Source organism: Neopsephotus bourkii, unplaced genomic scaffold (assembly GCF_033783945.1).
Source record: "Neopsephotus bourkii isolate Nb327-2 ecotype Australia unplaced genomic scaffold, CSIRO-AGI_Nbou_v1 NB_196, whole genome shotgun sequence".
NCBI lineage: Eukaryota > Metazoa > Chordata > Aves > Psittaciformes > Psittacidae > Neopsephotus > Neopsephotus bourkii.
This window is the reverse complement of record NW_026900709.1, coordinates 3,867,980-3,885,320: the sequence shown is the minus strand read 5'-3', so window position 1 is coordinate 3,885,320 and position 17,341 is coordinate 3,867,980. Positions and strand designations below refer to the sequence as shown.

General features: G+C 40.4%; 1 protein-coding gene across 11 annotated transcripts in view; it reads left to right on the top strand.

Moving 5' to 3' along the window:
- The window catches only part of ANKRD44 (ankyrin repeat domain 44), a 134,381-nt gene that overhangs the window by 74,046 nt on the left and 42,994 nt on the right, over window positions 1-17,341 (top strand). For all 11 annotated transcript variants that reach the window (XM_061376844.1, XM_061376836.1, XM_061376820.1 and 8 more), the window contains 7 exons: window positions 1,072-1,142; window positions 4,959-5,159; window positions 6,681-6,768; window positions 9,050-9,192; window positions 10,542-10,754; window positions 12,171-12,249; window positions 15,342-15,456. In XM_061376844.1, coding sequence (XP_061232828.1) covers window positions 1,072-1,142; window positions 4,959-5,159; window positions 6,681-6,768; window positions 9,050-9,192; window positions 10,542-10,754; window positions 12,171-12,249; window positions 15,342-15,456 — 910 coding nt within the window. The remainder of the gene's footprint in view (window positions 1-1,071; window positions 1,143-4,958; window positions 5,160-6,680; window positions 6,769-9,049; window positions 9,193-10,541; window positions 10,755-12,170; window positions 12,250-15,341; window positions 15,457-17,341) is intronic.

Genomic DNA, 17,341 nt, shown 5'->3' with positions numbered 1-17,341 from the left:
CTGATTCAGAGAGTGTGATTTATTAATTACAGGCTTTTGTATGCACTTAAGTTATGGTGCAAAATGAAGCTTAAGTATCCCTTTGTTCATAAAGTTCAGATGCTCATCCAGGCTATGTACATGACGCTGGTGCTTTTCTAAATGTTTTCTGCATGTGCTAGCCTTCTCAGGCTAGTACTGCTACCTGCAGACCAGAGAGGTACAGTGTTTGCAGGTTGAGCCCTTTTTGAAATCAGTTTCTCTAGTCCTGTTTACTAGATTTCTTTCCTGGGGTATCACATCAGTGAACAGCTTTAATATTTCTTTTACAGAAATATGCTTTATCACACAAATGTGCAGCATCTTTTTGTTTTTGTCTGCAGTCAGCCAGAATTACTCTAGTTGTTAAATATTCTTCCTTTATCCTTTTTCCTGGCAAGCCACCCCCATCCTGTCTTTGTCAGTGTGCACATTAGCACTGAACCACACAGAAGGCAAATGGGTAGCATCCTTCTGATGTTTGCTGAATAACACAGGCAGAAGCTGAGGGAGTAAGTGTTCAGTTTCCTCCTCAACCTGAGCATTTCCTGGTTCTGCTTTCTCAACCCCAGCAGGATTTGTGAAGCAGGGAAGCAGTTATACCTATCAGTGGTCTGCCTCGTTGATCTGGAAACAAGAGGCTGTTCCCTTCATTCTGTCTGCAGACAGCAGCAGTACTCTGAGCAAAGGGTTGCTTTTTTTTTTCTCCCCAACTATATCAGTTGATGTAAAAAGTGCATATACATAGAGATACATGTACATACATACATATGTAATCTCCTACAACTAATCTTGCTTCTTTTGTGTCCTGTAAACAAAGCTGTTCCTGATAATAGTCCGACCTCTCCAGTTCCTTTCTTTCTGAATCACACTTCAGCTCCTATCTATGCAGGATCTGGAAACGCATTTCCAAAGTGAACAGGATGCCAGGAGAGGCACGGGGAGTGCTGAGAGTACCACAAACAGCTCAGCTCTTGTTACTAGGGAACAGTTGGGCAAGGCTTTCGGTGTCTCACCCAAGGCATGGATGTAACCTCTGCTGTTTACTTGCAGGCGCTCGTGTTAATGCCAAGGACAATATGTGGCTGACTCCTCTCCATCGGGCAGTTGCTTCAAGAAGTGAAGTGAGTAAGATTTGGTTACACTGCTTTTGCACATAAACTCTGTGCTGGGGGAAAAAGCAAACCATTGAGAGCTGTATGTAGTAAGTAGTATGGTGACACACTCAGGGAAGCATTTGCAGTGTGCAGGGCCTTTAGCATTGCAGCTGGAGGCCAGCCTTTACATTTAATTATAGCTGCTTTTAAGCCTAAATGTGGTTGGCTTTCACCTTGTGGAATGCTTTACATTACCACAGCAAGTCATACTGAGCAACCATCAGCTGGAGTGGGTGACCAGGACAGAAATGGGATAGAGTCTGCAGGGGCTACATCATCTTTAAGTGGTGAAACAGGCATAAATCCATATGGATGTGTGCATGCTATGCGCGTGCCAGGAGGGAGTGGATATGTATGTGATCCAATACGTATTGCCACATAGTTTGTTTTGGTTAATTGCATTTCCAGGCATGCATTAGGTTTTCTGTTAATGCATTTGATTCATGCATAAAGAAGGGTTAGCCCATATTTCTTCTACTTGACAACTAAAAGTCTTCTGGCATCATGTTGTACTTCTTCCTTCCATTGCTATTTCAAAGCGGAGCAGCAGTATCAGGAATGCAGTTCAGGCATGACTGTTCTCAACTGCACCATTATTCTTGGCTTTCCATTTTGGACCTCCCTGTATACTTTTATTCTTCTAATACTTCGTTAACAGTGAGCCCAACTGCAGACCAAATTGGCTGCTGGGGACGAGGGGAGGAGTTGTAAAAGAGACAGAGGGTGGCTATCTTCCAGAGATTGATGGACTCCAATCACCTCTGTAACAGTCCCAGCACTTGCCAAGCCTGGAGGCAGGAATCCTGGGCTTGCTTCTGAACTCAGGCTTTGTTTGGCTGCTGGCTGAGCTTCCCAGCTGCTGGCATCCACTGAAACCCTCTGAAAGGAATATCTGATAGAGTATGAATGCTGTAATGAGGCAAAATACAAAAAGCCATGTTGGAAAACAAAGGTCAGACTCAAGCCTTAAAACACAGCCACAATCTTTCTGATGCGGGAATTGCACTGTGCTTGGTTTCTTTTTTTGGATGTACCAGAGTACGTGATTTTCATTGTCAGTGACAGTTGTAACAGAAATGTGTGTCTTTCTGTGGGTTTGTTCTCATCTTTAACTCTTTGTCAGCTGAAGGCCTTTCATTGTGCCAGCAGTTCTATACCTCAAAGTGAGTACCCAGGTACAACAGAGAAGCAGCAGGGGAAGGCACCAGCATTTGATGCCTTTTCGTGGTCTGTTATGTATTTTATAAACACACGTAGCTTTCTTCCCCTGGTCTTTTTTTCCTTGTTATTTGTATGATGATTGCTACTTTTGGTAATAACTTTGAAACAAGACTCAGCATTGCAGGGGCTTTCAGTGCTGCTTTTACTTTACTACACAAACTAACAAATGTGCAGCTTCAGTATAGTAGGGTGAAACTAATAGTGATAGTAGTCAATAGCAGTAGGTGAATTCATAGTTCGCATTGATAGTAGAAGAGGAATTCATGACCCAGAAGTTGACTAGTAGTGCTCAGTGTAGTTTTTGAAGTGCCTGTGAGCACAGTTGCTTTTAGAGTGGTTACCTACAAGCTTTAAGTTTTATTATCAGTCTCTTACTACAAAGCTTTCGTACTACAAAGGATTCAGAAGCTGTCTCCTTGCACTTTTTTTATAGGTTTATTAAAAGCATGAGCCCATTTTTACTTAATGAGTTTTCAAGTGGGCTTTAAGTATTTCAAATGTTTATTTACAAATCAACAACCCTCAGGTGTGTCTGTGTAGGGTTGTTAATGGATGTAGCAGCTTTCAGCCTTATGTGCTTTGAAGAGATTTCACTCTGATAAATTAGGATAGCTGTTAGACTTACACCATAGCTGTAGGCTGCATGCACTTTTAGATATGTTAATAAAAAGGGGTAGCTCATGCTCTCACAAGCAATAAATTTAAAACTTATCCATCAGGACTTTTACATTTTGATCGCAAATCTGATGGAGCAGTGGATATGTAGAAGTAAACAAAAATGTGTGAATGGTTGCTGGTTTTTTTAAAGTCTAAATATTTCTAGCTTCTACTCCTTACTATTTACTTCTAAAAATTCTCCTTTAACTTTTTAGATTTCCTGCATTAAGAGCCAAAGCGCATGAATTTTCTTGCTGACTTCATGTCCCAGCTGAGCAGGTTGCCAGTGAATTGCATTTACATGACTTTCAGAACAGTAGACCTGTAATTAAACAACAAAACCCTGTTGAGACATCAACAGTGATAAATCATTATTGATGGTGTAGGAGATGCAGTGTTGCTAACTGAACAAATCTGTTAGAGGACAGTTTGAGAGATGGCTGTAGAAAATGAAATTGCTGAGATTGGTTGAGGATAAAGGACTAAAACTCTTAGTAATGGATGTACTGTTGTTACAGACTGCACGCTCCTGGGCCATTCAGGATGCAAAAGTGCTATATAAACACACTGTATGGGTTTGTCATTCATTAAGATTTTGGCTGGGCTTTCCAGAAAACTTTTCAATTTATAGCAAAAGAATAAGGCACTATGTAGGACTAGGGCTTTCCCCTGCTCAATCGCAACTTACCAGCTGTGAGTACTAATTAGAAGACAAGGCTACTTGAATGCTACCATGTCCCAGTGGTTCTTTTGTATTCTGTTTGTGGGGGAAAAAGGAAGAAACAAAATGTAGTTTTGAGAGAGCCTTGTTTTTCCATCTGACTTGCTCGCTGGAGGATGCATGAGTAGAAGCAGAAAAGAATTAATTGTGAGTTCTCCAGTGAGACAGCCTCTCAAGAGAAAACAGGACATTTTCTCACTGGGAAATATTCACTTTTAAACCAAAAATTAACTTTAAAAGATATTTTTTGGTCTCAGGCTGACAGAATGGATGTTGCAGTGAAGACCCTTGGCCTGTGCATAGCCCTCAGGGAGGGAAGGAATGCTAATGCTAACTTGGGGACACCAGCATCTACCCTTGCCTGTGATTCTCATGTTTTTGCAGAGCTAAAATCTTGTTTTCACATATTCTGTTTTATTTTCTCCTTTTTCCTGTTTATAAATAAAACTTACAGCAATTTGCTGTGATTTTACTGTCCAAAATAATGTGCTTTTTGTTTTGTAAACAATCTCTGTAACAGTGAGTTCAAATAAGTACATGTATTTCTTCAGTGAGAGCACGATTATGATGGTGGAGGTACTGAAGGTTAACCAACTAAACAGTCTGGGCTCTCTGCATAGGCAGCTTTGTACATCTGAAAACCAAGTTGGGAAAGTTTGACTGTGAGAACACTGCTTTAAATGAGAGCAGAGGTGATGTGCACTCTGGCATTTGAATCAACAGTACCGTTTCACTAGCCTGGAAGGTTGTTTTAGTAAATGTTCTTTTTCCCTCCTCCTGGCCATGGCTGATATGCATAAATAATATGCATAGGTAGTATGATTGGGCTGTTGAGAAGGTGTTCTGTGTATTTATTCAAACTACTTTGCAATAGACTCATAGAATGATTTGGGCTGGAAGGGACCTTAAGGATCATCCAGTTCCAATGCTCTGTCATGGGCAGGGACACCTTCCACTAGACCAGGTTGCTCCAAGCCCCTTCCAACATGGCCTTGAATATTTCCAGGTATGGGGCATCTACAACTCAGGGCAGCCTGTTCCATTGTGTCACCATCCTCATAGTAAAGAATTTCTTCCTAATGTCTGATCGAAATCTCCCCTCTTTCAGTTTTAAACCATTGCTTCTTGTCCTGTCACTGCATGCCCTTACAAAAAGCATGGATATAACTGTGTTGCCATTGCAGGAAGCTGTGCAAGTATTGATTAAGCATTCGGCTGACGTCAATGCTCGGGACAAGAACTGGCAGACACCATTGCATGTGGCAGCTGCAAACAAGGCCGTGAAGTGTGCAGAGGTCATCATCCCCATGCTCAGCAGCGTCAACGTCTCTGACCGAGGTGGGCGGACAGCACTGCACCATGCGGCACTGAATGGCCACATTGAGGTGAGTTGTTTGAGAGCGTAACTGATCAGTTGATTTCCCAGTTCAAACAGTTGACCTGCTGTGGCTGGGTCTAGACTGAGCCCCATATCCCTGATCCTGTCATTCAACTGCTATCCAAACTGTGCAACAGGTTTCCTACCTGCCGAAATGAGTCAGTGGCTGGAAAGTACCTGTGCAGAGCCAGCACACAAGTGAGGTGTGGATGCAGACATGGAGAGCTGGCTGTGCCACAGGCTGGCAACTCGAGTGGGTCCTTGGCTTTTTTGAGCTTGACTGCCTATGAACGTGAGTGGCAGAATAACAAGGGAAAGCCAATGGATTCATTTCATACTGAAGAAGTGTTCAGCTACATGAGCTCCAGTCAGTCTGCTTTTCCAATTAGTCTTCTAAAAAATGTGCTTCTGTATTTTCTACTTACCTTATACAAGGAAAGCCTTCCAGTCTAATTACTGTTTCTACATGAAAACCCCCCAAATTTTTGTAAATAAAGCCCCTGTGTAAAGGCTTTTTCTAATGTCTTTAGGTACAGGTGCAAGGATCCTATATGTCAGTTCCACACCTGAAGATCTACATACGGAATAAAAACTCTTAGTCTTGACCAGTAGGCTTCAGTCAGCAAAAGTTGATCAGTTGTACTGTAACTAAAAAAAAGGAAGAGGAATGGTAGTTCCTGTAAAATTATGATGGTATTTGGCCTTTAAAATACTGCACTGTAGGAAGGAGATAGTAAAGCTTGAGTCTAACCATCATTATCTAGAGCTCTTGAGCTTTTGGATAGAGTCTATCAGAAATGTTAACTGAATGTATGCTGTTATTAGCCTATCTCTGTGGCAAAGCAGTGCACAAGAGGAATATGATCACCTAGCTCTGTAATTCATTATTTTAGAATGTTTTGCTGAAAAAGACAGTTGTTGAATGTGTTTTCTGTTCAATTCCCTTCCGCGCCCCCCCCCCCGGATTTTTCTTATTGGATGTTTGGCAATGGGAAAAGCAGCATTTCACCTACTGTCAATGCTGTCTTAAAGGCCAGTGTCATATGAAGCAGCCTGGTGCCTGTCCACACCACCATGGCACATGGGAATTTAATAAAAATCACCATGGCATGGCAAGAAATAGGAATTCCTTGTTGAAAGATCATGTAGATTTTTTAGGGTTTGTCACCTCATGGTCTGGAGGAATCTTGTCCTAATCCACAAGATAACCACTTAAATTAGTTTTAGGAGCAGTGTTTCTCTTCCAGGCCTGCTTTACTTACAGGTTGTCTGCCAAGCTGAATTTGAAGCACACTGGTGTAGCAGCATCCTGCATGCTCTCAGATCCCTCTCTGCACACAGAACTTGTCTGGGTTACTTGTGAGCATTACCAGTCCCTGTCATGAAGGTACTCAGCTTTGAACAGTATTTGTGTAATTCACAGATTGATCATTCAAAAGCAGGATTTTGTGATCCCAACTCTATTGCTAGAATTATTTGTTATAAACTGGTTAACCTACAGGGTTCGTTTGCTCGTTGTTACTTCTAGATGGTGAACTTGCTCTTAGCCAAGGGAGCAAACATCAATGCTTTTGACAAAAAGGACAGAAGAGCTCTTCACTGGGCAGCGTACATGGGTAAGGCTTGCATTGTTGTTCCTTCTTTTTAATTTCCTGTTCACAAATCAACAACACGTTTTAAAATGGACAAGAGCAGACCTGGCCATGGAAAGTGAGTGTTATATTTACCCTGAAGAGGGAAGGGTTCAGCTAGTCTAAATACACACTCTCTGTTTATGGTTTTACAGCTGGTAAGGACTTGGCTGTGATTTCCTTTCTAACACAGCTAATTATGGTCTTTTTGTGTTGCTTTTTTCATTTTGGGCTTTTTATCCTGACTCTCATTCCAGCCTGAGACATGTTTGGGCTTGAAAAAATACATTATATTTGTTATATTTGTTTCAGTTTTTGATAAAAATTACTTAATAAAAAATGCAGATAAATGCAATCATAAATTTTGCTGTTTATCTATGTTTATAAGTAGCTAAGTTATGATATTGTTAGGAAGTACTTCATAGGCTTTCTTCCTATTTTATTCCAGAAGGGACAAGAACAACTGATCCATCTATTCAAAACATCAGTGATGTTACCAGATATTCCTTAATTAAATCAATTGACCTTATCATTTCTTTCAAGTTAAAGGAGACTTTATTACAGTGGGGCATTATAGTTTAGAAATACCAGAACAAGATTGCCTGTGATAGCGGTCATGCTTGTCCAGGAGCTTTTGTTGGCCAGGCAGTATATTCCAGATAATAATTGGTGAGGTGCTGTGTGCCCTCAGGCAGCAACTCTTTCATCTGACCCATCAAATCTTGATGGTAATCTTGGCACTTTTGGAAATGAGAAAATAGGAGATTTCAAACTGTGGGAAAAGCATATTATGCGTTTTTTGATGTACACAGGCAGATGGAGGGACTCTTGCCAATGAATGTGATATGGCTTTTGAGCTAGCGAGCTTTGAACTTCACTCTGTAGAGGCGAAAGGGCTTACATTGTGCTATGCAATTCCATGTCTCTTTTGCTCCTAATTATTTTCACTAATGCATAATGTACCTTTCAAAATATTTAGATAACATTTAAGGCCTAAATTAGCAATGTTATTTAGGAGTCTGTGGTGTAATTTGGGCAAAACTTAGATAATGAGACCCAAGCATCTTCATGTAGTTTCTTGAATGCTTAAATATCTTTGGGCACTTCAGACTTTGTCCGTAAGCTTCCTAGGTCCTGCACATGACCAGAACTGCCTGTCAGGAAGGTGCTGTACAACTCAGATGGTGCACAACTTGATGTGCTGCTTGCTATAATAGATTTTTAATTCTAAGACAGCTTTGCTTCAACGTGATGCAATAAGGACTGTTCCTCAGTTAGCCTTGATTTAATATTGGTGGTTAGGGCACTATCATGGAAAGCAGGCCAGTTGGTCTGAGACCTACAGGAAGAGCAGGAAGCTGGAGATACTGGTGGGTTATAAGTTGCATTTTGAGATGCTTAGGTCTTCCCCTACATTCTGTAAGGAGATCCTAAGTCAGTGGTAGGCATTTCGCTCCAGAAGACAAATGTCACATTGATCTGGCAGTCAGCTCTCAATCTCTGTGATGCTGAGGCTATTGCACTTATTTTAGCTTGCAAACTGAGTATGTGTGTACAGACTACGAGTTTAGATTCAAACATTTCTAGACCTGTATTCAGGTTCTTTTGCACAGTTTTGTGTTAACGATACAGTTTTTAAGAGTCAGAAACCTGATCCAAAGATCAGTGGATTCAGTAGAAAATCTTGTGTTTGTATTGGTAGGCTTTGGTTCAAATGCTGCACTCCCTTGAAATTTAGCTTTGTATCTCCTCAGTTGTGCTAGAAAAGAGGAGATACCTTCATTTTTATCATTTATTAAAGTTATTTTGTATTGCTAATGAAAACCGATAAGTGTTAGAAGTTATGTTTGCAGATGACATCAACAGGATGCTGTTTTGTATTGTCATGCTCCTGTGCTCACTGTTCTTTCTTTAACAGGGAGAATAAACTTCAAACTTATTTTTAGAGGAATAAATAGGAAAGAGGTGTGGTTTTGTTCTTTTAATGACTGGAAAACTGATGCAGGAAAGAGAAATTTGACACATCTGGTGATGGTGAATGCATGGATTTCTTGACAAGGATTAGGATCATCTATGAAAATCCTTCTTTTCCTGTTATAAAACTGGCTTTTTCCCCTTATAAAAATGCTTGTTTTCCCCTTATAAAACTTACAGCATTGTGAAACAGCAGCAAAAGGGGCAATGCATGAACAAGAGAGAAGTAATCTGGGAGAAGTGATGCTGTGGGATGGTATATTCATTGATTACTATCTTTCATCTTTTGAAGGTCACCTGGAAGTTGTTGCCTTACTGATTAATCATGGTGCAGAAGTGACTTGTAAAGACAAGAAGGGTTACACCCCACTTCATGCAGCTGCATCCAATGGGCAGATTAACATTGTGAAACACCTCCTTAACCTGGGGGTAGAGGTATGTGGTAATGTGCTTCCGTGTTGCTCCATATTTGAGATATTATTTTCTTCTTTATTGTGGATGCTGCTGCAGTTATTGGCAGATCTTCTAAAGAAAATTGTTCTCTGTACCACCTTGTGCTTTGTGTGGTTTATTAGCGCAAGAGCCAGGAAACATTCTGGAATAAAAGTGTCTGATATGGACAGTAAGTTCCAGGCCACCTTGCTGAAGAAATCAGGAAATACATGCTGTTCCTGCAGAGGAAGACAGAATAATGAAATTTCCCTTGGCTCAGTGTTCCCCTTGATATGATGAATGGTTGTTCTCAACATATACGCTGCAAACTTCACTAAACAGCAGTTCAGGCTGTTTAAGTTTAGGACCTCTATTTCCTCTGCAGCTGACAGAGGGAAGGAAAAGATTGCTTTAACTCTGGAAAAGAACTTTTTTTCAGGACACAGACTTCTGTTAGTGTAATATTGTCAAGTCAGTGATTCAAAGCAGCAGTGAGATGACCAGAAGAGCCTGCACTGGTTAATCAGAGATGTCAGATAAAGCCATCACATTTGCGATCGCATTTTCAACTGCCAAAAAAATGTCAGAAGTCCATGTTCACAGGCTCTAAACTGCAGTTGAAGGGGAATAGGTGTTTCTTGTTATTACCAGTACTATGCTCATAGCTACCTTTAACTTCCACATTCTGCACCACTGGGGGTGTGATCTTTGAGAAGCCTTATTTTGTGGAAGGGTATTCACATCACTGCTGGATCTTTTGTACAATGTGTCTTGTCCTATTTTACAGAACATCAGTTGAATACAAAGCCAGTCATCAAGAAGTAACATAATCTTAATTACATCTTTATAATGCTGAGCTACTGAAAGTGGTTTCTTATTGAAGTGTAAATGTCTGTGCAGTTTCACCTTCCCTTAACTCAAACACCTTCATTCCCTTCCCAAAAGAAATCTGTAAAAAGAGTTCTTAAGCCTGATTCTGTTCACATAAATTATATAGTCAGTGTTTTAATTACTTTTTAATAAAGACTGTGAGCCTTTTATTTATCCTACTTACATGTGAAGGCTTTCCAGCTTTTGTCATCATCACTATCATTACATAGCCCTGCTACCAGTGTAAGCTTCATACTGGCTTTTAGAAATGGCCAGTAGGATAAAAAGTTGATCATAGCAAAGGTAAAGCATTCCAAATTAATCTCTCTGGGAGTATATTTTTGTCAATGAAATTTGCTGGTGAGAAATATGTCCTGTGACAGGTCAAGCCTCCAGCTATTTCCATTTGCTGTATGTGATGTATTACGTAAAATGGTTAGCTATGTCTGTAATTTTAACTGTGTCTCGTTGTCTCATTTTAGATTGATGAGATGAACGTGTATGGAAATACTGCACTTCACATTGCCTGTTACAATGGTCAGGATTCTGTTGTTAATGAGCTGATTGACTACGGTGCTAACGTAAATCAGCCTAATAATAATGGATTCACTCCCTTGCATTTCGCTGCTGCCTCTACTCACGGAGCACTGTGTCTTGAACTACTAGTGAATAATGGGGCAGATGTTAACATTCAGGTAAAACTTGCATTGCAGCTCTTTAGTTTTACTTTATCCTGTTTTGCATATCTCAGGAGACTGGAAACTAATAACAAGTACAGCATGGCTTTAAATCCTTGATGGAAGTAGAATGATGCTGAGGAAATTAATCATTAAATTGTTTGGATGAGACTGCTTCCCAGCAGAGGAGCTCTCAGTACCTTGATAAATATAATGACAGCTTTAAACTCTGGGCCAGCCACTCACCTTAAGGCATGAATCACTATTAAAATATAGTTCCAGGAGCTCTATCAAAATGTTATCTTGGGTAGTAGTGGTAAGTAAAGGAACTTACTTGCTGGTATTTTCCTTCCCCTACAGTATGGATTTGATTAAACCTGGTTCTGAAGAGTTCCTTTTGATTTTCCTGGGGAAGTAAAATCTAAAGGTTGTTTATTTACCTGTTTTAGAGCCTGAGTTTATGAAGTCTGATTCTGTTAGGATATCTGAATTTTCTTGAGATATAATTGATGCATCTTGATGAAGCTGAAAGGGCCTTGCTGTTAACCCACAGAGGGTACTGGTATGCATAACAGAAGACTTGACATCTCTGAGTTCATATAAGATTTTGACTGCTGTACTTTAAATTGTGTGTTTCAGTTTCGCATCTGTAAAACTGGTCTCTTAGCATTTAACACCTTTGGCAAGTCCCTTTAGATCAGTAGTCAGTGCATTATTTAAACTCAGAATTACTAAAATGAAATTAGGGATTGTGCTAGCCAAGGAATGCAAAATCCCATGCCAATAAACACAGAGTGATGTGAGTAGTGAGACTGCTACCCTTTTCCTTGCTGTTTTGTCAGCTCCTCTGCTTCCCCTATCTCAGTTTCTTTCTCTAGAACCAAAACCATTAATCTCTACTCATTGTACCTTTCCTTTCACATGCCTTCCCTGTTTTCTAATGGTATTTGTAGACATCCTATTTTTGATTGCATGGAAATTTATTAACCAGAACTTTTTAATATAATGGGGTTTATTCTGGGATGTATCTATAAAATGCAGATTAATAAACAGGATATAGTTCTTGAATCCCTCAGAGACAGTCATATTTAATTTTATGCTTCCTCTGTTAAGAAAAATATTGACTGAATTGGAAACGTTACTTAAAAATAATATTAAAGGATAATATGTTATAAATCTGTAGTTTCTAGCACGTATTGTATACAGCCAGGCTGTAAGGTCGTGCTCTACTCCAGCCCCTTTGCTACTCATTGCTGAGGAACTATTTTACTTGTATGCTTATACCTTCTGCATTTATCATCATGTATAGCTTCAGTCCTACAGACTTTTGAAGCCAGTGGAGCTTTTGTCTGTAGGGTGTTGAGCTGAGAGACTTCAAATTGTTACCAGCACTTCACATGCTAAGTGATTGGGTTTCTGTTTTGTTTCTGTTAGAGTAAGGATGGGAAGAGCCCATTGCACATGACAGCCGTCCATGGGAGGTTCACACGGTCGCAGACCCTCATTCAGAATGGTGAGTTTCTGTGTTTGTTTAATGACTCTCCAAAAGATCAGGCATTTCCAAGGTTGCAGTGTTTAGTTGTTCTCACCCAGGGTGCCAAAGGTCTGCTCTGAGAGCTGCTTAGTTCTTCATTGGCTTCTGGCTTTGAGCTGCACTGACAGCTCTCATTCCAGCATGTCATTACAAGCTGAGATTTTAGTTGTTAACAGAATCCCTTATTCCTCCAGCTGACAGTGGTCCAGCTGATCTATTGTGATTCTTAACCTGAAAACAAGAGTTCAAAGCTGTACTTAGGTCTTCTGCTGAGAAGCAGGTACAACTTTCTTTCTCAAATGACTTAAAAACTGGAAAACAAATGGTTGCTCTCCCTTGGGAGCCCCAGTGTTCTTAGAATTTGGACCATTTTCTCTACTCGCCACTCAGTAACTGTATTTCTCTATGCTCCCTTAGCTCTATGCCTTGCCACTGTCTTCATTAAGTGTTAAATAAATACTCCGGAGGGTGGACCAGTGCCAACCTGTTTGTTCTGGCGTAGCCAGGATTCCTGATTATCAGTCATTTATCAGGTATCTCCTTTGTCCGAGAAGCCTACAAAGTATAACAAATATTGTTGTTGGAGATCTGGCAGAGGCCTGTTTCTGATTGACAGAGGCTGCTATTACTGCTTGTTTACTTACGCTTCCCAGCTTTGGCCACTATACCAGACAGGATGGTCTGTGGTTCGTGGTTTGGTTCTGTTGTTTCCAAAATCCCTAACTTGGAACCTAAGTGTGAGATATTGAAGATGGCTGAACAGCTAAACTGTAAATGTAGTGACACCTATATTTACACACAATTGTACGTTAAAATGGAGGTCTTCAGTACATCATGCTTCTTTCACATCATCATGCAAACTGCTGTTGTATCTCTTCTTGCATAAGTAAAATAGTCATAATAAAAGGAGCTTGGGCAAACTGAAGAAACTGTGCTTTAGTGCAGTTTTTTAGCTGTTTAGTCAAATACGGTCTCTGACTTAGAGCTGTTGTTTGCTCTGTGTTGGATTTGTGTGTGAAAGGACTAGAAGTTCTTCGTCTGTCATTCATGCCTCTCTACTCTTCTTCAAGTTACTTGGGTTTCGCTTCTTTCTTCATTTGCTGTCCCTCTAATTTTAGTGTTGTGCACAGATCTGGTTGCAAGTGACTTTTTGCCTCATTGCCATGGGATATCGTGGAAGAGAGAAATGTCAATGACTTTAAGAAATTGAGTTTCATTCTGCAGTACTTAATGAGCTAGCTAAGGATCTCGTGATTCCTGGCAGCTGTCTCTAGTGACTTGTAGAGGAAGAACTGATTACCTTTAAATTGGAAGGTTACAAATGTAACACCTATCTTTAAAAATGGTGGAAAAGCAAAGCTGGAGAATTTCACATAGGTCAGCCAAAATTTCTGACATCAGCAAATGCACAAACTGTTTGTAAACACCTGGGGGGGAGCAGGCAATATCTGGCATAGATTGCTCAAGAGCAGAAGATGCCAAAACGTCCGAATTCTCTTCTGCTGCAGGGTAGTAGGCTTTGTGGTCACAGCACAGTCCTCTGACTTTTCTGTGGGGAAGTAATGTGTGTCACCCCAGGGAAACTGTCCCAGCATTTCACTGACCTTTATCTACAGATAGAAAATGCTGTATAATGCTTTACTGGAACTCTTCTTGTTGCAGTTATGACTTGTTATCTCCTGTGTATAGTGGACATGCAGTAAATATTATCATAATCTGTTGTTAGCAAGATTTTTTATAGGATTTCATAAAGTATTTTCATAGCAAACCAGTGGAGTATTAAAATGTCACAGTGTTGGTACATAAGTTATTGAAAAACTACACTCAGAGATTAGTAATAAAGAGATTGTTGTTGAAATGGAAGGTGTAGTACAGTTTCCCTCCTGGACCTGGAACTATCCAGTATTTTCATTAACAGCTTGGACAGAGGAATAGAAAAATGTGCTTTTAACATTTGGAGAAAACACAAAGTTGGAAGAGACTGTTTGCCAGAAGGTGGATTCAGAATGGAAAATGATCTTGTAAAGTTGGAGACAGAAGTTATAATGCAAGTAAAGCAAAGCAAAGATCCCACACAAGCAGGAGCATCCATTGGACAAGTCAGATTGGCAACAGCTGGGTGGGTGGCAGCTCCTCAGGAAGGGATCTGGGGCTTGCAGAAGGTCAGAAGCTTGTGGCCACAAGTCAATAGTGCCATGGTGCTTAGAAAAATGATCAACAGTGTACATGTTGCTGTGCATTGTACAGGGGTGTATAGATAGGAGCGTAGCCAGCGGGCATGAAGTAATCACTTTGCTCAGCTCAGAGTTTGGAGATGTCAGCTGTAGTACTGTTTCTGGCTTTTGACATTTCACTTCCAGAAGGATGTGGGCCAGCTGGAGTGCAGCAAACCTGACTTACAAGGAAAGACTGAAAAAGTTACAGTTCCTTGGTCCAAAAAGAAAACAAGGGCCTGATAGCAATCTTGTGTGGGTCAAAAGCTGTGCAGAGAAGAAAGAAATAATATATTTTTCCTGCTTGTGATCATAAACCACAAGATGACAGGTTTAAATTACAACAGTTCTACTTAAGCACTGTTCAGTTGTTCTTTGGTAAGGCACAGAAAAGGCACACAACCTGCTTGTTGTTTGTAGTGTGTTCCTGCTGGCCTCTGGAGCAAACTCTATTTAACATTGCTGTCTTACAGGTAAGGTTCAGTGGCAGTGCTTTTATGAATGAGGGCATAGTTTCAGCAGTTTATTTTGATAGTTCAATTCAAGGCATCCATTTGTGCCTTTAGGTGAGCAGCAAGTGTGAATCATGTACTTGACCGTGGTATATCATCCTTTTCACCTATTTCCCACCACTTTTCTCCATCACTGTAGCTGGAGAAAGAGGTGAAGGTGATGCTGCCAGACCACATTCAGTACCAGTGGCTGGCAGCTTGCTATGTGCTCGTTCTTGGTCTCTGAAATTTAGTGTCTCTGTGGCTGGATTGGTGATGCTGCACTTGCTAGAGAGAAATAGCATTTGTGGTCACTGGTTCACGCTTAATCTTTCAGTGTTAAATGGTATGAAAACGTTTCTTGCAGGAGGGGAAATCGACTGTGTTGATAAGGATGGTAACACCCCTCTACACGTGGCTGCAAGATACGGACATGAGCTTTTGATTAACACCCTCATAACCAGTGGAGCTGATACTGCCAAGTAAGTGGCTGACGGGGAGCTGTTTCTGACAATCAAGTGTTATGTCCAATGCCTGGAAACACAGTTACTTCTCAGGTTCTGAAGTGTGAAGGTTAAAAGGGATAAGTATAAGCATAAGTATGCTGTGCAGTGGGTGACATGAGGCTAATGGATGAACACTTGGGAAGTGTGGAGGGGAAGGAAACCCTGCTAAGTTCCTATTGTGCCTATTTACATGGTTACAAGTGCTGCTTCTTTTTCCTGCAGCATTGATGTGGCACAGTGGTGTATAACATATATGAAAGATGTATGTCTGTGAAGTGCATCTTGATCACATAAAAATATAAGAAGTCCACAGCAATGAATTTGTACAGGAAACATAACTGAAAAAGAATCAGATGCTTTCCAAGGGTATTGTGAGCATATTCCTTAGTATCTAAACTAGCTTAATGTTTAGTGGCCTGTCAGACATGGTGTTTCATAGAAACATAGAATAGTTAGGGTTGGAAAGGACCTTAAGATCATCAAGTTCCAACCCCCCTGCCGTGGGCAGGGACACCTTGCTCTAAACCGTATCGCCCAAGGCTCTGTCCAACCTGGCCTTGAACACTGCCAGAGATGGAGCATTCTTTTGTTTTGTATCTTTTGGTATGACATAGGATAATCAATATAAATACAGTATTGCAAAGCAGGTGTTACTACGTATTTCTGATCTCAGTAGAAGCAGAACCTGTCTCGATGTTGTATGTTTTCTGATATTCAGGTGGCTGAAATAATTGGACTGCTTTTATCTGATTTGTGAGTTTGGGAGTCTTTTTTTCAATAGAAGGACAATGAGTTGAAATTACACACATTTCTATATGCAGTTAGTGCTTTCTGCTTCAGTTCAATTCTTTTGTCTTGCACATGTATCAAGACTGCACCCACAGTATGATAACCATTGTCAACTCAGACATTGACAAGTGCTTGATTTTTAAGAGTACTTGAGTATTGATTAGTTATCTTCAGGTTCTTATGATCTGTCAAAGGAAAATAGCAAACCTGAAGGTAAAGAAAGGGGGTATAAGACCAAAGTAATGCAATTTCATGAGGGATATTTGTACCAGGTGTTTAATAGCAGCATCTGATTTAATGAATGTCAGTTTTTGGCGGCTACATCCACATGTCTCTAAAATATAATTTAGGAGTTCTCTACCTAGAACCTGCCATAGGAAGTGGTGACGTTTCTTGACTTGCCTAGTTAGGAAAACCTGCTTGCAGATGCAAATGAGCTGGTTTCAATTTTGAAGATACTTGCAGCTTTTGGTACTTTATTTGTTTACTTGATGGTGTTTGAGAAAGTGGCACATTTGCTCATATTGCTTTATCAAGTACAAGTGTCACCATGCAAAGTGGTGTGGAACAGCTCTTCAAATGGCATGGATAATGAAATTCCACAGGCTTCAGCTAACGTCACTGGGGTTTATTAACATAGCCAGAATGAAGATCTTGGTGTCTAAATAGATGTGTGTTTTTCCTAGCTCTTTCTCCAGTACAGTAATTCTCTTATCTTGAGGTTTAACGGGAAAATGAGATGCAGTGGGGTAGTCCACTCTTGGAATCAGGGTTATCCAGTTAGAAATTTCTATTTCACACTTGGGTGACTGGAACATTGATCAAATTAAATACTTTTTCCAGCAGCAGAAATAAGTGATACAAGAAGTTGTCTCTAAGTTACCAAGCAGATCCAAGTGATGCTACTGTCTGTGCTGAACAAGGAACATTGAAATGCTGGGAATGGGCTTTCGTATGTGCTGCATGTAAATAACTCTGGCTGAGCTCCCTGAACTGGCTGTGACAATTCTGCAGTGTTGTTAGCTACAACTGCAGACAGATCAGTCAGCCTTTGAGGCAACTGCATTTAAGG